This window comes from Podarcis bocagei (assembly GCF_964188305.1).
Source record: "Podarcis bocagei genome assembly, chromosome: 11".
Lineage (NCBI taxonomy): Eukaryota > Metazoa > Chordata > Lepidosauria > Squamata > Lacertidae > Podarcis > Podarcis bocagei.
The window spans coordinates 62601579-62623179 of NC_138136.1; the positions used below are offsets into that span (position 1 = coordinate 62601579).

Below are 21601 nucleotides of genomic sequence, written 5' to 3' on the forward strand. Positions count from 1 at the left end.
AAGTCCCTACCTCATGGAGGGTTTGAGACCCATCAGCTACCTGATGGGAGTAGGAGGCACAACCAGCAGAAAAACAACACCACAATCGCACAATAAACACTCATTGGGAGGCACATTGGGAAGAATGTGCTCAAGGATCTGTGGTTGCACAGAGGGGAGAAATGACGTTTGAAGAAGAGGATTGATGGACAAACATGTTTAAAATCACTGTCAAAATCCAAGGAGGGCTGTTGTGAGAGGAGGACGTATGTGTGGAGTGTGATAGGAATTTTGAGGTCTTAGACATATGGTAATGTTCATAAGTGTACCAACCAAGCACGTACATGGATCAGCACAGGAAGACCGACCTGAAACCATTTTGATTCCCAAACTGACCAAATGTTTTCCCTGCAAGGGGGTGGGGTGGGTCAGGGAGCCCTCCCATTGTCTCAGGAATTGAATAATCAGCATTTTAACAGGTGACAGACTATCAGGAAAGGCAATCAGATAACCTGGCAAACAGGAAAAGCAACATTCAAATTTCTGTTTTAGACGGCCTTTTCTGTGATGTATGTATGATGTTTCTGGGGGTGGTCTTGATCTACAGGGGGGCAATTTCAAAAGTCTATATAAGGCCTTGCACGCCATTGTTTTTGGTTCCTCCTCCCTCCTGTGTGTGGTGAGTGAGGACCCTGTTGCAACAGATCAATAAAGATCAGGCTTACTAGCTGCTTTGCTTCTCAATATTCCCTGCTTGGTCTCTGTCATTTTCTCCTATTAAAAGGGAACCCACGTAAGGACTCTATATGGGCTCTTGGATACCCCATAAGGGAAAAGGGCAGATTTTGTTTACAACAGGAGATTGAAGCTAAGGATACTTCTGAAGCTGGGAAGGGGCAATGATTGACCCCCATGCTGGGCACTGAGCTGCAGAGTAGGAAGATGAGCTCCTCAAGAAAAAGGCAATCAGCAAAAGACCTTTGGCTGTTCGGCTTCAGCCAAGGGCCCTTGAGGCGACATGAACAAGGCTTCTGTGTTCTGATAAGGGAGCAGCTGTAAGCTCTTGAGATGAGCTCTGCCCCAAGGCCACAAGACAAAGGACGCAAAGATGGGAGGGGAAAGAAGAAATCACAAGCTCTTTTATTCGCAAGTGAAATATGGGGCTCTCGCCAGAAGTGGCTTGCTGTTCTTCAAAGTGCTTGGTCTCATGTCAATTATGACATGAGTTATGTAAGTTATAACTTGCATTCAGAACGGCCTGTAGGCTTAATGAACCAGTACATCCAGTACAATACTGCACAGCTCTGCATCTCTCTGAAACTGTTCCGTCCAATTAACTGGCTTTAATATGGTGGGTACATTCCAAATCCCTTTCTCTGGCTATCTCAACTGCTGACCATTTAATATCATTGGGCCCAGCACTTAAGTTTTCTTTCAGACGCCTAACAAATTATTGTTGGGTGTCCCAGGTTTCACTGAACGGTGAGTTCTGGGGGTAGAACTAGAAACGACAAGAAATATAATCAAATTATTGGGTAAATAAAAATGGTTTGGACTGGTGCTGGAAAGACTGCAATATGGGTGCTGGGTGAGACTTCTTTTGTGGGGGGTCAATTCCATAATTTGGGTGTCACCACTAGGGTGAAAGGATCTATCAATTTCGGCAGGCTCAGCTTTTCATTATTCCAATCTTACATTCAGCTCTCCAGATTAATGCTTGACATTTTAATGCAAATTGGTTTGTGTATTTCTCATAATAGAATGCATTTTTTAACATAAAAAAATCTGTTAATATCTTTATCTTTTGTAAACCTTGTTTGGAGAACTGCACTGCAAAATTTGAATAAGTGCAAATTTGGACGGCTTGGTGTTCTTTGGTTCTCTTTTTTTTGGAATGATATTTATTAAAATTTCAGAAACAAAAAATTACATAGTTAAAAATAAAAGAGACAAGGGAAAATATAGGAAAAAAACATACAAAATACAAAATATAGAAAAAAAAGTTAGAAAAAACACTTAAAAAGAGATTAATCCTTCTGTATCTTACATTTCATTTCCTTGCTTCCCTGACCTCCTCTCACCTCCCTTTTTTGTATTCCAGTTCAATTGGTTAATTCAGCAATTCCTTTCCCTCTTTGTTTTTGTCTTAGTCCTTTAACTTAATATTTTATAGCTTTAGATTCTTACCTATTAACCGGCCATTTTTTCATACACCTTTATGACATTGCTGCTAGAACCACTTAATTTCTTTCTAACATCATTCTAACATTCATTAATTTTACAATATATCTGTAAATAGTCTTTAAATTTCTTCCAATCTTCTTCCACCGACTCTTCTCCCTGGTCTCTGATTCTGCCAGTCATTTCCGCCAGTTCCATATAGTCCATCACCTTCATCTCATATTGTTTCAGAAAGTGCAAATTTGATGGGTTTAAATGTGAACTGAATATAATTTCATCTCCTTTATGTCTGTACTGCGTACCTCTTATAAAGGGGGCACCTGAATTTGGTCTGGAATGTTCAGGTAGCTGCAAAATGATGCTGCACAAATGCATTTTGGAGCAAAGTTCTGATGACATGGTACACTTCTCCTGAAATTGGATTTTCACTACTGGGGTATAAAGCTCTATATAATACCCTCCAATATTCCCCAGATGAAAATGGGGACATTTCTCACTTCCCAATGTGATAGGAATTTTATGGTTTTAGATATATGGCAATGTTCATAACTGCACATACATAGATCAACACAGGAAGACCATCCTGGAACCATTTTGATTCCTAAACTGACCAAATCCTGGAAAAGCCTCCCCATTGTGTCTTTCCTCACAAATCCTGTCTCAAGGATATGTCTGTTTGAATAAGGTGTGAACCTGTGACCAGGCCCAGGAAATAAGTATTTTACCACTACAAAAGAATGGCCAGGCTCCCCAGGAAATCCAATCAAGTAACCTGCTAGACAGGAGATAAACAAGGACAAGAGAAAAACAACATTTAAATTTCTGTGATGTAGGTGAGATGTATCTAAGGGGTGGTCTTAGGTTACACCCCTTCTGTGATGTATGCATAATGTTTCTGGGAGTGGTCTTGATCTAGAGGATGGGAATTTCAAAAGTCTTTATAAGCCATTGCACACCATTGTTCTGGGTCCTCTTCCTCTCCTGCGTGTGAGGGGAGCACCCTGTTGCAACAGATTAATAAAGATCAAGCTTACTAGCTGCTTTGCTTCTCAATATTCTCTGGTTGGCCTCTGTTATTTTCTCCTACCAATAGGGAACCTATGTAAGGACTCTATATGGGCTCTTGGATACCCCATAAGGGAAAAGGGCATATTTTTATTTACAACACCAACAACTGATCCTCCTTGACACCCCCCCACGCCTTGCAGAGCATTTCCACTACCACTATACCTATGGGACATAGACCACACGCCCTCCACTATCCTGGAGCAGCCAATGCTCTTGGCCTAACCTGCCTCACAGGGCTGTTGTTCTGGAGATTCAGTGAAGAGGGGGAGAGAACCATTATAGAAATGCAACAAACAAATATATAGATTTTTATTTTATTTTAGCAGAACTATTGATATGAATGTACAAGACTAACTCAGTGCAGTAAGACTTTGTAGCAAACAGCCCATCATCATGCCATTTCCTTAGTAACTTTCTCCATTTACTTTTTTACATATATCCTGGGAGAGGGGAAAAGGCTTTGTTTAGGAGGCAGGAAGGAAATAAGGACCCTGCCCCTTTAAGAAAGGATGGACCTAAGGAAGAGATTGGTTCCGCATCAGGGAATAGACAAGGGAGGCAGCAAGTTAGAAAAGAGACACCATGGCCAATGAGGAGGAAGGCGCTGCCCCAGAGGGCGGGATAGCTACATAATATATGCGGTTGGTCCTTTAGCCAATAGAAGAACGTAACCGATGAGAAGGGCGGGATCAACTGCAAACGTTACCCAATAGGAGGGAGCTGGGGCGTGGCTTTGCAACCAGCTACCAATCATGAGAGATGGGAGGAAGGCCTTAAATTTCCGAGAGGACGCGTAGCTTAGCCGGCGGCGCGCCCAATCGGAGAATAGCTCCGGGATTGGGAGGAGGCGGGGTTGCAGATCGAGCCAATAAGCAAGAAGGAGGCATGGCCGAGGCCTTATATGGGCAGCGCGAGAGCCAAACTGCCGAGAGGAGGAGGCGGGCGTTCCAAATCGGGCCAATAAGCAGTCGCGGACCGCAAGAAGGAGGCTTCATTTGGGGGCGGGGCGAGGGAAGGCGTGGTTTATGTGTCGGGGCGGCAGCAGCAGCGGCAGGCGACGGCGGGGGATGATGACGACACCGGCGGGGGCGGGGCGTGCGGTGGAACTTGCGCGCTGAGGTCACTGGCCGAGCGGCGGCGCCGTCACAAAAGGAAGCGGCGGCGGCGGGGCTGCTGCTGCTGCTGCTTCTGGCGGCCGTGTGTGTGCGCGTGCGCGCGTCTCTCCGCCCGTCCGTCTGTCCCCGTGTGGAGAGAGCGCCCGGGGAGGCAGGCGAGGCCGAGGCCTGAGGGTCCGTCAGTTCGTCCGTCCGTCCGGCGGGCGGGCGGCTGGCCGACCGACCGACCGGCCTAGCGGGCCCCGCTTCTCCCCCTCGCCGAGTCCCGAGGCGTCTGAGGAGGAGCCTTCCTCGCAGGCCTCCCTCACCCTCCTCCTCCCCTCAGAGGCCTCCGGGCCCAGGCCTGGCCGGAGCCCCCGCAGGCCTTGCCGCCGCCGCGGAGCCCCTCTCCGGAGGAGGAGGAGGAGGAGGCCTCGCGACGAGGAGCCGCCCCCGCCGCTGAGGGAGGCCGACGAGGCGGCGGCGGCAGGGCGGGGGATCCGCATCCCGGGGGGCGGGCGGGGGCCCCGGGCGGGCGGCGGAGGGCGGCAGCTGCAGGGGGTCTCCGCGGGCCGGCCGGCCCTGACTGCCCCTCGGCGGCTCGCCCGCCCCGCCGCCGCCCCTCCGCCGCCCTCGCCCGCCGCCGCCGCGATGGCCCAGCAGCAGGTGAGCAGCTCGCAGAAGGCGCTGATGCTGGAGCTGAAGGGGCTGCAGGAGGAGCCCGTCGAGGGCTTCCGCATCACCCTGGTGGACGAGTCCGACCTCTACAACTGGGAGGTGGCCATCTTCGGGCCGCCCAACACCCTCTACGAGGGAGGCTACTTCAAGGTGAGCGGGACCCCTTCCCCTGAGAGGGGGGCGAGGGAGGTGGACACACACATAGCCCCCTCGCCCGCCCAGTCTTGCCTACGCCCCCCACCACCCACCCACAGGAGTCCTAACTGGGACACAGTCCCCTAGGCAGAGCTGTCAACTTTGCCCTTTTCTTGCGAGGAATCCCATTCGGAATAAGGGAATTTCCCTTAAAAAAGGGAAACGTTGACAGCTATGCCCCTAGGTGAGTGGAGGGGGTCACTTCTGTGCCCCCTCCACCTCTGGAGCACAAGTGGTGCTAGAAAGTGCCTTGCCTTCAAAACCTTCTGTAGGAGCTCCTGTGAGGTTGCCCTCATAAGTTCTTTTTTATATTTGAGGATGATGTGTCCACCCCCTTTTTTGCAGCATGCTCTGTTATGTAAGCAGCAGCAGTGAATTTCTTCTATGTTAGAACTAACTCGCTGCTCTAAACGGAGTCTTTGCCAGCACAGCACCGCAGGCACGATCCCACACACCTTCTCTCTCCCGTTCAAAATTGCCCCTTCCCCCCCAAATTGCTCTACATCTTTCTGTTTTTTTCAACAATACTGCCACGGTTTATGCTTCTTTGTCTGCAGAAATCTCCTGCTGACACTTGGGGATTCTACCTTCACTACTCTCTCCTTTATGCTTCAGATTTCTTTGAGCATCTCAGGTCTTGCCTACTTTCTCCTTCTCATGTGAAAACCTCCATATTTCTATAACTTGTCTCTATCTATATAGGGTAGTCTCCTAGGACGCATTCTGTTCTTTCCCACTAAAAAGCACTTTCTCAGTAGATGCAGGACAGTAGAGTACCCAGACATTGCTCCCTGTCACTGCCATTCATCTAAGGGCAACTCTTTTCTCTTGCTCACACATCCCTAAGGATTGGTTTAGCTTCTCCATAATCTTGAACCCCTGCCCCTAATCACTAAACACTGTCTGGCTCCCCTGTTTTATTTTTTCCCATTTGCATGGCAGTGTGAGAGGTGGTGTCTTTTATCTGTTGTCTTGGTTCTCTGCCCACCCCCTTTATCGCCCCTTTCACCATCTTCATAATTTGTGGGCTATGGCTCCTCTTAGAGTATTTAGAGCAGTGGCATATAATGTCCTATGTATGTGCCACCTCATGATTCTGGAAGCACAAAATAGTGTTGGGCACAGTCTCCTCACATAGTCCAACACCTCAACCAGAAGTAAAGTCCCTTTCCCCTCGGTTCTTATGTCAAACTCTTAAAGGACATACGAAAACCAGATCACTGTCACTGGGGGAAATGTTGAGGGGGCATTCTCTCCTACATACTAAGTAGTTTCACCAAGTGTAAGAAAACTGTCATCGTTCAAGGTTGAGCAGGAAAGTATTCCCATATCATCCTTGCCACATTGTGCTATTTAGAGAAAGACAGTGTGCTTAGTTCCAGTGGGTGTTGCGTGAATTTTACTATAACCCATGTACCAGGCCTGCATGCAGATCTCTGAAACTGGAGTTTTACCTTTGAGGAAGTTTTAAACATTGTATTTCTTAAGGAAAAACAATTGAGCGCATTTAATTTTGAAGGGAAGGGATAACTGGGATTTTGTCTAATGCTGTATAGTTGTAATGGCTATATTTCAGACATCTCCTGTTAGACCTTCAATAAAAAGTTATTTCCACTGGTGCCCTGAGTACCATTAAAACCTGCAAGTTAAAATCTGAGTAACCTGGATCCACCTTTTATTGTATTCAGCTAGATAGGGTTGGAACGAGTTGGATGCAGCATCTGCAGTTAACTGTAAAATGAATGTGAATGAGCTGTTAAGGGTCCTTTGCAAATTCTAGTAACAGACACTGAGCCTCAGCTGGGAGCTTTGTATATTGGGAGTGGGTGGCGCTGTGGTTGGAAGCCCTGAGCCTCTTTCTTGGGCAGTTTGAATCCGCGTGATGGGGTGAGCTCTGGTGTAGTGCTCTGTCCCAAATGCTGTATTGCTCTGTCCCAGTTCCTGCCAACCTAGCAGTTCGAAAGCACACCAGTGCGAGTAGATAAATCAGTACCGCTGTGGCAGGAAGGTAAACTGTGTTTCCATGCACTCTGGCACTCATCATGGTGTCCCGTCGCACCAGAAGCGGTATAGTCCTGCTGGCCACACGATCCGGAAAACTGTCTGTGGACAAATGCTGGCTCCCTTGTCCTGAAGCGAGATGAGCGCTGCACCCCATAATCGCCTTTGACTGGACTTAACCATCCAGGGGTCCTTTACCTTTTACCTTATATTTGGGATACCTTGGATATCTTTGAGCTGTAGAACAGTTAAATGCTCAACATGCTTGGTTGTTGAGATCCCGAAGTACACAAAGCAACATGGCCAACTTCACGAAACTAAGAATTTTCTTAAGTGCCTCTTTCCTCTGACGCAAGCCTTGCTTAATTCAGTGGGACCTAATTCTAGTAAGTGTGCATAGGTCTGAAACCTCGTATCAGTGTTAACTTGATAGAAATCTTTTCTCCTGTTTCCTTTCTTCCAGCTGTGTAGGAGTCTAGGTATACAAGCATTCCCCATTCAGGAAAAGGCATACCCTGCTTTGCACTATCCATAGCCTCATTTAAAAAGTGACTTGCCTTTAATTTTGTCTGGCTCTTCTAAGCAGCCATGGCATATTTTAATAACATTGTTACTTAACATTGGCTTTGAATAAACTAATCATGAGAGGAGAACTCTGGAGTTTATTTTTAAAAGGTAACATATTCTCATTGGCATATCTTTACAGTTCTACGAAATGCTTTGAATAATTGATCATTAAATGGCAAATTTCATTATCACCCCTTGTTTGTTTACATCATCTGATATTCAGATATTTTGTTGCCTAGAGAATTGTCATATTTTCAGTCATAAGACTTTTGGCACTAGAGGGCAAAAAACGGTGGTGAGTGGAATGACATCCCATTACCAAGGAGGATACATTTGGAAAGTAGGTTGGGACAAGATGCTGTTCAAGATCAGATACGTGTAAACATTTGGAATTTTATCACCTTTCACCACAACCCAGCACATTCCCAAAACGTTGTTCCACTAGCCTCTGTACATGAGACAGAATGATAACCAAAGTGTACTATCTCAGAACTGTAGAAGTAGGCATCCTGGAGGGAGCAGGAAGCAAATGGTTACCCTATGGTGGTTGTGAAGACAGAAATGGCATGGGGAGAACTCATGCATGCTGCACTGATCACTTCAGAGAGAGGACAGCATAGAAGTAAAGAGCAGCTTTTTTAAAAGGCAGAATTTTGATTCTTATATCCCAAATACAAAACTGGTTGGGTGGAATCTTATGGGTAAAATTGTGCATTGTAAGGTGGATGAATTAGTTAACCCTCCAGGTTTAAGTATGTGTTAAGAATATAACTGCCCTGAATGAAACCAATAGCTATCAAGTAAATACTTCTGGAAAGGTTGTAAATGGGATGGGATGTATGTGATCATCCCCCGTTTTGTGTGCAGCATCTGCCAGTCAAATTTTTCATTGTCTAGAGGATTTTTTTAATTAGATAACTTAATAATTGAATTAAATAAAATGCTAGCTCTGCCTGGAGGTTCCAATTAGCTGTCAATGATGCTAGCTATTGATATACTGTAATAATCGTCCATCTTTAACAAGATGCATACCCTATTCTATGACTACTGAGGTTTGTTTAGGAGCTTAAGTGAATTTATCAAAAGGTTTTTGGAAGTACAAATATTTGCTGGATTACTTTATACAAATGGTTGATGAGGCAAGCTTTCCCTTTGTCAGAGGCCATGTCACTACTATCTTAGCAAGCCATGTTTAACAGTTTCTGCCCCTAAAGATATTTGCCACCAAGTTACCAGGGCAATTGGGAAAGGGAATGCTGTTGCTTCTTCAGTATCTAAAAGGATCATTTGGAGAAAGTTCTGGAGTTCTTGCAGTAGGTGGAAATTAAGGATTAATGGGCGCTTTTGTAATTGTTTACTTTTGAAGGAAAATATGTGTTCACTTTCATGGGATTTAGAAAGTTTTAGAGATGTCTTGGACATCAGGTTCTGACTATGGTAATAAACAGATGTGTTGGTGCTGTGAGCTAGTTGGGAAATAGCACGGTATTGAGTGAATTGTAGGGCAGCATTCGTAGCACAAGCTGAAGGGACTTTGTCCTAAGAGTCAAAGAGAAATTTGCCAAGAGAGATTTTAGTGGAGACTCATTTGAGCTGGACCTGTGCAATAGACTACTGTCAAACATTGTGCTGCAACAAACCAGTCTTTAACAGATTCCAAAACTTTGCTGCTAATGGAGGCTCCTGCCAGCTGGGTTAAGGAATGCTGGTCTGCTTAGTGCCTGAACATCTGTGGTGTCTCTTCCATTTGGTTTTGTTATCCTGTTCCTATTTACTGCCTTGCCATTTGTTTGTTTGGATGTGGCCTTAATACTGCTGTTCCATTAAATTGCCAAATCCTTCCCGCCTACTTTCCCGCACCCTTGAATTGGAACAAAGGGGCCAGGTGGGGGTTTTGAAACTAAGCTCCCCCCCTTTATTATTTCAGTTTAAGCACAGCAGGCCCTTCTGTTTTCCCAAAAATCTACTTTTCCTCACTCCCACTATCACACAAGAGGGTTTCACACATATAGCTCCATTACACTGATATAAACTTTGCTGTTTTCATTTCTTCCCTGGTCTGCCCTGTGCCATGAGAGCATTTATCTGTCTGGGACTTGGTAGCCTCTTTTGCCCTTGTAAGTGTGTCATGGTGACAGAACTGCTTGTACGCCCATCCCAGTTCTAATCTGCATGGATTTGACCTCACATATGAAACTGCCCTCAGCTTAGGCAGACCATTAGTCCATTTTGCTTTGAATACTTACTCTAAAAGCAGTAGCTCTCAAAAGACCTGAAGAAATCTCTCTCCTACTAGCTAAATGTCTGGAAAGGTGACTTGAGTGTAACAATGGGCTTTAGAAGAGGATTAGACAAATTAATGCAGGGTAAGGCTATCAATGGCTACTAGCCACAAGGGCTGTGTTCTTCCTCCGCTGCTGGAGGCAACATGCCTCTTGGTGCTGGAAATCACGGCCTCGCTCAGCTTTCCATAGGCACCTGACTGACCACTGGGAGAACAGGATGCTGGACCAGATGTGTCCGTAGAGCAGGGCTGCTGTAATGAATCTGGCAGCTTGTGTGTACAAAGCATGTGTTTTGCCTCAGAGGAGCCTTGCTTCCATGTGCTCCTTAGAATCATAGATTTCATAGAATCATGGAACTGTAGAGTTAGAAGAGACCCTGAGGATCATCTAGTCCAACCCCTCAATGCAGAAATATGCAGCTGTCTCATATGGGGAGCGATCCTGCAACCTTGGCATTATCAGCACCATGTTCTTACCAACTGAGCTATCCAGGCTTCTTGTGTTATGTTACAGTGAGTAGACGTGCACCGTCTGACTGCTGGGGGCAATGGCAACTAGTAGCAGTTCCCAGTTCTGATAACTAAATGGGGGCTCTGTCAAATAGAATGCTTGCGGTAGAGCCTTAAGCATTTATTGAGTGAGGAAGCTAGTAGAATAGAAACCTGCCACTTGCCCAGAAGCAATTATCAGTTGCCACAGAAGGCCTGGCAAGTGGTAACGTGCCAGGAGGATTTGGCTGATGGCTGGTGATCAAGCATGGGTTGGATATGCATTTCCACTCCCAGTCTCCCAAATTACCGGTACCAGCTTTTAAAGGTGCTGCTGCTGTGGCAGAAACCTCTTACACCAACTGCCCTATCTATAAATCCCAATTTGCCCCAGTGAACAAACTGGCTTTATTCTAAAACTCTCTCCTAAAGTCTACAAAGAAATGGCAGCAAGGCCTGAATAATTGCTTGGTTCTTGCTCCAGAGCTAGGGATGTCAGTGTGCCACTTGGCATTTGATAAAGCTTTTCCCCAATTAGCACTTCAAGCTGTGGGTGACAAGAGTTGCATGTTTCCCTAGGGAGAAGGCTATGCTGACCTCTACATTGCCAATAAATTCTATGTAGAGGCAGTTTCGTCTGTTAGGAACACCTTGCCTGCACTTGAAAGAAGGCAAAAGCTTTACCTCTTGACGCCTCTTGTTATACACTGCCCCTTAATGGAGAACTAAGAGCAGGAGGAGCACCTTCTGTGCTGCTGTTCCTTTGTGCCTCATCATGGGTAAGTTTGCAATTCAGAACCCTTTAAGCTCTTGAGGATTAATGAGAGATGACTGGTGACAAAGTTTTATGCATGAATGGAATGGAAACTTGGAGATGGCTACTTGAAATGTAATCTGGGCTCTGGCACAGTATGCCTAGATGTTTGCTGTACCATAAAATCACCAAGCAAGCTAGTTAGATGCTTACTGGCCTGCCCTAGTCCAGAAAAACAAGGAAGCACCCTTGCCTCCTGTCTTCGCTTACTTTAGCTCGTTTAAAGTGAGTTGGTGGCAATAACTCCTTGACTTTTGTAGGAAAACCTTGTGGTGGGGATAAACTTTAGGAAAATCTTAACCTTCCAACACTCACTGACAAACTGGGTAGAACACATGATCTTCTGCAATGGCAACTCCTCAGAAACCAAAACAAATGCAAAAAAACAACCACACAGCCAACCCCTTTTGGCAAACACTTCCTCTAGTTTAGGATCTTACTTGTATCTTACCTTTTTCCGCAGTATGTTGCAATTTAAGTCTGCCTTTAAAGCAAGAGCTAACATCTTGATCACAAAACCTCTCCAGACACAGTATTAAAGGAGCAAGGGCAGTAAATTTGAACATGTTTTTGCTATCAAAACAATGAATTCTTTGTAGCTCAGTGGCAGCGCAGAGCCTGGTTAGCAGCTGGGTCCTTGTGTTGAAGGCATAAAAAGAGTGCTCCATGCTTTGTAAGGGCCCCCAACTGCCTTAAGGACCTAGCTTTAAAAAATGTGTAATATCTAACTTGCTTTAAGTACACGTTTGAAAAGCACTACTTGCCTTGAACACTGTGGTAAAAGAGAGAAGCTCTCTTCAGATGGGGATGTAGTTTCAATTGCTGCTTCTGTTGGAGTGCTGCAAGTGACAAGCAGGGGCGGTGTTCATGGGCTTGGGACTTTCGTGGTTTTATTGGCAAGGCTGCCTCCTACAATACTCCCTTTAGACAGTGTTAGAAACTGGGATATAAAGGCTGCTTGCAACATGGCACCCTGAACCTGGGTTTCAGGCGCAAAAAACAGTGTTAGACTCAGATAATAGAATTTAGGTGCCAAATGGCTCCTTAAACCAAGGTTACAGTTGCCAAAATGGAATGTGTAGTTGCCATTTTGGAGCAAGATGGCTCTAAAGTCTTGTTTTTCAAATGATGGACTGACTGATTGATTGATTCTCGGTTAAACATCTGGCTAGTTCAGATGACAACCTTTAGCTAGCTTATTAACTTTGAGAGCTTAAAGAATTATTATTAGTTTTTTATTTATTGAATTTATATACTGCCCTATACCCGGAGGTCTCAGGACGGTTCACAGAAAAGATAAACATAAAAACCACAATATATATAATCAAAATAAAAACAACCCAATAACACCCCCCTTCCGCAAAAGAGCCACATTTTAAAAAGGACACAGGCAAAGAAGAAAAGTCAATTTATCCAGGGACTGTCCATATATAGAGAGACCATTCATAACGTAAGGATATTTTTCACAACTGTGAACAGGGCGGTGAGGTGGGGTAAGTGAAGACAAGCTACAACAATTAAATATAACATTGTTCTCTGCTCCTGCTCAGGCTACACAGAAAAAAAGGATTTTGGTTCCTGAAATTCATCCTGATTGTGCTGATAACTAATAAAATTCTACAGGATCTGGTCCAAGTTAACTGTCCAAGTTACTCAAATCACTTGCAGGCACTTCAGCCACGGGGCCATGAGGAGTGTCCTTCTGTTTGTGGGGTTTGTTTCCTGGGCCTACAAAATGTGCTTATGGTGAGTTTTGCTCAAAACTCCAGAATTGGGAAGACTAATTTGATTGTAAACCCCGGAGGACTAAAATATATGTAACTACAGGGAATATTATAGCACAGAGTATACACTGCTGTTCCTTTTTCTTTTTTTGGCTGGGACCTGTCACATGAGCAATGTTACATCTCGCATACTATTTGGGGGGGGGATGAAGGGGTGTGGATAAACATTCCAAGGTTTCGTGATCATAACAGGATTATTCAGATATTGGCATCTGTTGAGGAGGTCTGCTCTGTAAGCCTTTCTAAGGGTTGGGCGAGACAGGTGGCTCTGTTGGCTGCCTTCCCTTCGCCGTTGACCTGGAAGCCAGATTATGCGAGGCTGCGGAGTGCTTTAAGGTCGTCTATCAGAGCGCACTGCAGCACCACATAATCCCTTTCCCCAGACCACGAGGAGCAGAAAGCAAAACAGGCTGCCTCCTTGGCACTGTCAGTATTTGGTTTGGTACATGTGGCATATGGCTCAAAGCATTACTCCCTCTCCCCAAGCCAGTCAGGAGAAGTAATATAAGCTGCAAGCTCAGACCATGTATTTCTAGTATAAAGTGCTTCTGCCTGTGGAACACACTGTGGCTTTAAAGGTACACTGAGATTTTTAAAAAAGCAGTGCAAATGCTCAGGTAAAAAGTAATAAAAATAAGGGGTCAGTCAGACAGTATCTCTCACCCCTCTGTAGCATGACTTTTGGAGTGGCTGGAGTCAGACTGCAGGGCAAGTGTTCATTGCACTATTTGGTCTCCTGCTTAGCATTTGCCTCCCGTTCTTTCCCCTCTTAGTAGTTTGTAGGTGCAAGATTGCATGTACCGATAATAACACTGGCATCTTGGAAAGGCTGGAGTTGCTGGGAAATGAAACTTGATCCACCGCATTGTCCCCCGAGAATTGTAGTCCTCTACAGCAGCGAGGCTGGAAGAAACCCAAGATTGAGTCCAACTCCATACAGCTCACTAGAGAGGATCATATGCTACAGCTGCTCAGTTCTAGGCAGCTGGGAGACTGAGACTTGACCCTGGCCATGGCAGCAGAGCTTTCAGCCTGAATCTGAGGGCCACCATTTGCTTTCCTGTCCACCAGTGCTATGTTGCCAGAGTTGTCTCTGCCCCTTCTTTGCAGATCTTGGTGGCAGCGTGTGACTAGGGTAGGACAATACTGATGTCTACAGTCATAGCTCAGTGGTAGAGCATTTGCTTTGCATGCAAAAGGTACTGGGTTTAACTTCTGACATATCCATGAAAGACTGGGAAGGTTCCCTGTCTGAAAATCTGGATAATTGTTGTTAGCCAGTGTAGACCAGGCTGGGGGACCCTGTGTTTTTGCTTGGGTGGAATGTTCTTAATAATGCCTTTTGCAGGTGTGGCTAGAGAGAGGTAACCCATCCTGGGACCTTAGGGTGAAGGGTGGGTAAAGAAGAAGAATGGCCAGTGGTATTTCCTTGGTGCAAGGCAGCTTCCTGTGGTCTAAGTAAATAAAGTAAATTTCATGTTCTCAGCTGTAGGATGCAAAACCATAGGTGATCCCTGTGTGAACTGTATTCTGCAGGGTTACCGGCACAGTCCCAACCACCCAAGACTGAACTCCTAAGGAAACTTACATCGCATGGACAGCTGAGTAATTTTGTTAGCAGTGCAAAAGGGAGGTGTACTGCAAGTTTCTGGCTCCCAAGTTTTATGCTCACCAAATGGCTCATAAGGCTCATGCTACTGTTTTAAGCACAAATAGTAAAACCATGAGACAACTCAAATCTGTGGTGGAATAGTCAGCAGCTTTCCTAAAATCACCCATAATGCGGGCTGTTGATTGCCCCTGATTATCACTGTTATTATTTCACGTTTTGGGGAGGGAAAGTGAAACTCAAAATGACTTTCACGTTTCTATCAAGGTCAGCTGTGACTTTGTTAAGTTTCATTGTCAGTCTAACACAGCCCATTTCTGCCCGAAGAACTAAACGACAACCAGTTTAAAATTAACGCGGATGCTTGGTGTTTTGCAAGGAGGTGCCATTTGAGCTACTTATACCCAGGATGTGAATATTCTGCCTTCAAACTTGGTTACTTCAAGAAACCCAGACTTGGTGTATCTTTATTATACACAAGTATATGCACAAGCTGCCTTGAAGTGTTCCAGACTACTTTTTCTCCAGGACTGCATGTATGGGGTTGTCCCATATTTCTCAGCCTGAGATTGTCAGTGGGGTGGAAGACTTCTTTGGGACCGGGAATAGACCTTTCTACCCTTATTGGTGCTTGAATTTGAATTTTATTATTTCAGTCGCAGACCAGTTCCAGCCCACGTACAATATCAAGGAAGTCATAAAACACAATAGGGATACATTCTTACTGGTGCTTCATCTGTGGAACTCCCTCCCCCTGGAACCTCAAATGGTGACAACATCAGTTGAAACTTATTTACTTTTTTCCTCTAGTTTTGGGAAGCCATGGTTTTAAGGTAGCTTTGCTTTTTTATTATTATTATAGCACTGATCTGTGGTTTTATTATTTGGTGTCTTAGTGTTGATTTGTTTAATCGTACTAGTGCTGGAAGCACAGGTGACCTCTGCCTCTGAATACTTTTTAACAGCTTAGACTGGTTTACCAGCTGTGACCCCATGTGACCTGTCCATACAGATAGGCTTGCTACAGTTATCTCTACTCCATAGAATCATAGAATCATAGAATCATAGAATCATAGAGTTGGAAGAGACCACAAGGGCCATCGAGTCCAACCCCCTGCCAAGCAGGAAACACCATCAGAGCACTCCTGACATATGGTTGTCAAGCCTCTGCTTAAAGACCTCCAAAGTAGGAGACTCCACCACACTCCTTGGCAGCAAATTCCACTGTCGAACAGCTCTTACTGTCAGGAAGTTCTTCCTAATGTTTAGGTGGAATCTTCTTTCTTGTAGTTTGGATCCATTGCTCCATGTCCGCTTCTCTGGAGCAGCAGAAAACAACCTTTCTCCCTCCTCTATGTGACATCCTTTTATATATTTGAACATGGCTATCATATCACCCCTTAACCTCCTCTTCTCCAGGCTAAACATGCCCAGCTCCCTTAGCCGTTCCTCATAAGGCATCGTTTCCAGGCCTTTGACCATTTTGGTTGCCCTCCTCTGGACACGTTCCAGTTTGTCAGTAACCTCCTTTTTTATTATTTCAATGTGCTTTGTGCAGGGCTGCCTTTTAAAGCTGTCCAGACATCTGAAGAGAGTCTATAACAGGGAAGCAAGATTAAATGGGATTGGCCACTCACAGGCATATTATTCCTCTGCTCCTTCACCTTGCACTGACAGTCCACTTCCAGGCCCAATAAGAGTGCTACAACTCACCTTTAAGTTCTAAATGGTATGGGGTCTCGCCCTTTCTCTGGGTGTCCCTGCCAAATGAGGTGAGGTGGGTGGCTGCAACCAAGAGGACCATTTTGGTTGTGACACCCAGGGTTTGAGATGTCCTCCCACAGCAGACTCACCTGGCACCTATGCTGTGGTGCTTTTGACACCAGGTGAAGTTATGGGGTGACCTATGGCTTCACTTGCTCTCACCTGATGTCATATGGCATCAGGTGAGTATGGCCAGTCAGAATCTGCTGTCTGGGCCTAACTTGGCCTGTGGGGTAGAGATTCCACACCCCTGATGTAGTGAGTGGCCCTTCTCTTTCATGCCAGAAGTGATGTTAAGACACTCCTGATTACAAAGCTCTCTAATCTATCTGTCCTTAGAAGCATGAAGAAGTAGCTTTTTGTTAGTCTAAAGCCCAAATATAAAAGTGGAGGCTCTTATCTTCATTGAACTTTTTTTCTGGGATGCACAAAGCAAGTGCAGTTTTGTCATTTCTCTAACTTGCTGGGAGCTGTTCAAAGCCACTCTAACTTTGCCCAAGTTAGTGAGATGTAGGGAAGTGATCTGTGTAAATAGCTAAAAGTTTAATTTCAAAAACCTATTAGGTGTTCCTTTAATTCTTTCCTCCAGTGCGTTTTGTGTTGCAGTACATGCGCTATTAGCAAAAACCATTTAGCATCCTCTGTACCTAGCATTTTGGTGTGGGAGTTGGTGGACTTAAGAGCCGCATGCTTCCATGCACTGAAAGAAGGCTTAGGGGTAGTGAGATTGCATGAACTAGCATGCCATCCATGCTGCATGTTAAGGTATTCTAATGTACACCTATGGAGCTCTTCCATGTGAGGGATGATTCTGGTACATTTGGGGTCTACCTCATATGGAACAGCTCCACACGCATGCATCAGGCCCCCTTGTGTGTTCTTTTCAGTGTGTGGGATTTGGGTTGTTGGAGCCCTTGGCTTTACATACCTCTCAGAATCAGCCAGTTTAGGCAGTAGAGGCTTGTAAGTGAAATGCTCTTGAGTTCTGTTTGTGTAGGTAGATAAGGAGGTGATGCAACTCCAAGGATTGTATGTGGATCCTGGTTTGTAAAGATTCTTGCAGGAGTGTTTATGAAACCAAGCAATGGTGCATGCAAAAGTTAATTCCAACCACATGTGAAAAAACACTAAGGATTGGCTGGTCATTTGTTAGATGGGATGCTAAAACTCTTTGTGAAGTTATTCACCACTCTATTGACCTATACCAGCCTTCCCCAACCTGTGGCCCTCCAAATGTTTTGGACCAAAACTCCTATCAGATCCCACCAGGATGGTCAATAGTCAAGGATGATGGAAGGCATGAAGGTGGTGGACACTATTTCAACCAAGAATTGTCTTGTGTCTTATCCCCTGGGGGCAAAGCAGATATTGTACTCTCTCTCTCTCTTCCCCCATGCCCCCTTTCCTTACCAAGTGGGGAGGAGGGTGGGTTAGAGATAAAGGCTCTTGGTTTAGTTCAGCGTTTCCCAAACTTGGGTTTCCAGCTGTTTTTTGGACTGCAAAACTACAGGACCCTGACCATTGTGTTCCTGCTAGCTAGGGATGATGGGAATTGTAGTCCAAAAACAGCTGGAGACCCAAGTTTGGGAAATAGTGGTCTAGTTGCTTTGCTGACCTTGCAGAACATGTTTTGAAAAAAGTTGCAGTGATGCCTTCTTTTGAGTGAGGTGCACACAGGTTTTTGAATTGGGTAGCAGAACACATTGTTCCACAGAGCTGAACTGTTAGCCAGGTCCTTTTACATCAGTAGCAACCTTAATTGCAAGTGTAATAGTACTTTAACCTGTACAGGGGACAGAAGCTATATTGCATCTGAAAGCTTAAATATTCAGATGCAAATCTTGCACCTTCCTTGGCCTACTTGAATAGGACTCTCTTGCTCATGATTCATGCCATTAAGATGGCTTGTTTTGGGATGCAGGATATTTAGAAGTAATACTGGAGGATAAAAGTGAGAACTACGGTGCACTGCTACAAATGTTCCCTTGAACTGGCAGAAGCCTCAGTGTGTCTAAAATGAAGAGGATTAGTGTTGCAGAGCTTGGAGAAACTAAAGGATAAGGTGCGAGACTGGTTACATTACGCTCAAATTAAGGAGGTCTTTAATTTGGACAAAAAGATAGGATTCCAGGTGGAAAAATCGAAATTAGAAACAGAATTGTTAGAACCAAAGACTAAGGTACTTTCAAGAATGTATAACTTGTTGCTAAAATGGAATACTCAGGATGAGACAGTTAAATCAGCCATGATAAAATGGGCTCAGGATATTGGGTACAACATTATGTTTGAAGACTGGGAACGGTTATGGACCACCGGTGTGAAGTTCACGGCATGTAATGCCCTGAAGGAAAATATTATGAAAATGATATATAGGTGGTACATGACCCCAGTCAAGCTTGCAAAAATATATCACCTGTCTGATAATAAATGTTGGAAATGTAAGGAGGCTGAAGGGACATTCTTTCACCTCTGGTGGACTTGTCCAAAGGTGAAGGCTTTCTGGGAAATGATCTACAATGAGTTAAAAAAGGTATTTAAATATACCTTTACTAAGAAACCAGAAGCCTTCCTCTTGGGCATCGTCGGCCAGAAAGTGTTAAAGAAGGACAGAACTTTTTTTATGTATGCGACTACAGCAGCAAGAATACTCATTGCAAAATATTGGAAGACGCAAGATTTGCCCACACTGGAAGAGTGGCAGACGCAATTGATGGACTATATGGAACTGGCTGAAATGACTGGCAGAATCCAAGACTTGGGAGAAGAGACAATGGAAGAGGATTGGAAAAAGTTCAAGGACTATCTACAAAAACAGTACAAACTGTATGAATGCTAAGAAATTGCACGATCTAGAAAAGTATGGTTCCAGTAACTCGACTGTGAGATATAGAAAATTAAGTGATATGTAAGAAAAGGTCGAAACTTAAAGCAATAATATGTTTAATCTAAGTTACAATTAATTGACAAAAATTACTTTAAGTTTAGAAATATAATATTTGAGAAGTATAAAATAAGAAATGAAACAAGGTAATAATTTGCTGGTATTTTTATTACAGAGAACGCAGGGTAAGGGAGATGTGAGGAAGTCCAGTTAGTTATATAAGGAATGTTATGAATAGTTGTGATTTGTTTTCTTTTTTTCTTTTTTTTTCTTTTTTTAAAATTGTTCGTTGATGTAATTGTAGTTGTCTTTTTCTGTTGGTTATTTCCCTGGTGAAAGGACTTTGTGTGTTTACTATGTGATCTCTTATTCTATGTTTGAAAATTGAATAAAAATATTTATTAAAAAAAAATAAAGGGACACTGTCAAACTAAAAAAAAAAAATGAAGAGGATTAGTGAAGAGGCAGAACAGACTTCTAAGCTAATGAGTGCATAGAAATAAGCAATATTAATGCTTGTATTCTCTCTTAGATCCAGGATCGTTTGCTTTAAATTACCCCTGTACAAATTGTGTTGAGTCTTGGGTGTTGGATGAGTTTATTTTGTTTAAAATTTCATCATGTGGCAGCTGGTATCTGAATCTAAAATCCTCAGCCGTTGCTCACGTGCTGAGTGTAGCTGCTTGAATGTGTTAAGCTGTCCAAATCCACCCTTGGACCTGTTTGTCTCTCTGCAGAATGACACCCCTAACTTTGTCTACTCAGTGCAGGTCATATCACCCTCTGTCAAATTAAAAACAGCTCCCTGTTACGCATGTTGTGTTGGAGTGTGTGCCTTCTGTTGTAATCTGTAAAACTTTGGGCTGTTCCACATGCTGCAACTCCTCCATCCATAATCGATTGCCACACATTGAAACCAGCCAGCCTACTAGAATAATTCTACTAGTGCAATTAATGCAAAAGGGTTTTTTATCATGCTCATATAGGAGTCTGAAAATTCCCATGCCCTGTGCCTGAAACTTCCTGTAGCGTTTTCAGGATGCACAAACTGCACAGAACGTTTTTAAGCACCTTTATTCAAACGCAAGCTGGCTCTTGTGAAACATCAGGCAGCCTTTCCATAAATGTTGAGCAGATCGTACTGTAATACCCCCTGAGGTCATTTCCCAAACATCTGATGACTTTGCAGTTTCCATATTAGGGAAGTACAGGCTACTGGGAACCTGGCATCCCATCAAGTTTGTGTCAGGGTTGTTGTGTGCACTACAAACACAGCTAACCTCTCTTACTAAGACTGTCCCAAAGCAAAAGTTAGTGGCAGTGAACACACACAGACTTCAGTGTCCTCTGCATGCTGCCTTTTCATGTTCCAGCAGTTTGCTTTTGGTGCTTTAGATAAGCTTTCTGGGCTGACCACAGGCCTGAATATGTTAGCATCTTGAGAAGTTCTGCAGTTGCTGTATGCTAGGGCTTCAAGCTCCAGTCACAAACCACCTGCCCTGATATATCTCCCAGATTATCCCATAGATCTTAAATTGTGTGACTGGAGTAGCATAGGAAACTGGGTGTTGTCACAGATGTCATCAGAATCATCTCATGTGCTGTTCACATTAAGCCTTTTTTCTGCTTAATGAACATTTCAAGACCAAAATAACAACCCTCTCAACTTTATCTAGTGTGTGTTTGCAAAAGCTCTTCACCCTTGGCTATGCATTCTTAAGCTACTCTGTGTGCAATGCAGCTAAAGCTGATGTGTTCTCGACAGAAATGTCTGAAATGCTAAAACTCAAACCATAAAAATCAAAGGTATAAAATGCCAGTTGCATCAGAAACCTTTGAGGGCACCAAAGCAATCCAATGACATTGTACTCTAGTCCATTCTGTTTTGTTGGGTCTTGCACATGAAGAATTGACATTGGATTGTGTCCATAAGCAGATGCTGATGGACTACCTCATTTTGATTGACTTCTGTTGATACCTAGGCTGTATTTGGATGTCATGTTATGGTGGTGAGAGTGATCTGCAGGAAGCCCTCAGTCTTGCATGGCCTCTCAAGGGGTAGTTTGGAAACCTCACTCTTCCATTTGAGATCAACGACAGTTTGTCACATCAAAACTTGACAAACTCTGGTATATTAACTATGCTTGAAACAAGCCAACTTTAAACAATGGGGCACAAAGTTTGCTTGCCTAAACAAACCATACTTATCATTG

At 44.3% G+C, this 21601-nt stretch overlaps 1 protein-coding gene across 2 annotated transcripts in view; it reads left to right on the forward strand.

Annotated features, from left to right (window-relative positions):
- Window positions 1-4973: 4973 nt before the first annotated feature.
- Window positions 4974-21601, forward strand: part of UBE2R2 (ubiquitin conjugating enzyme E2 R2) — a gene marked incomplete at its 5' end in the record, with an annotated part of 56775 nt that continues 40147 nt past the window's right edge. For both annotated transcript variants that reach the window (XR_014012889.1, XM_081213223.1), the window contains one exon: window positions 4974-5150. Coding sequence is in view for 1 of the 2 variants with exons in the window: in XM_081213223.1 (XP_081069349.1) it covers window positions 4974-5150 (177 nt within the window). The remainder of the gene's footprint in view (window positions 5151-21601) is intronic.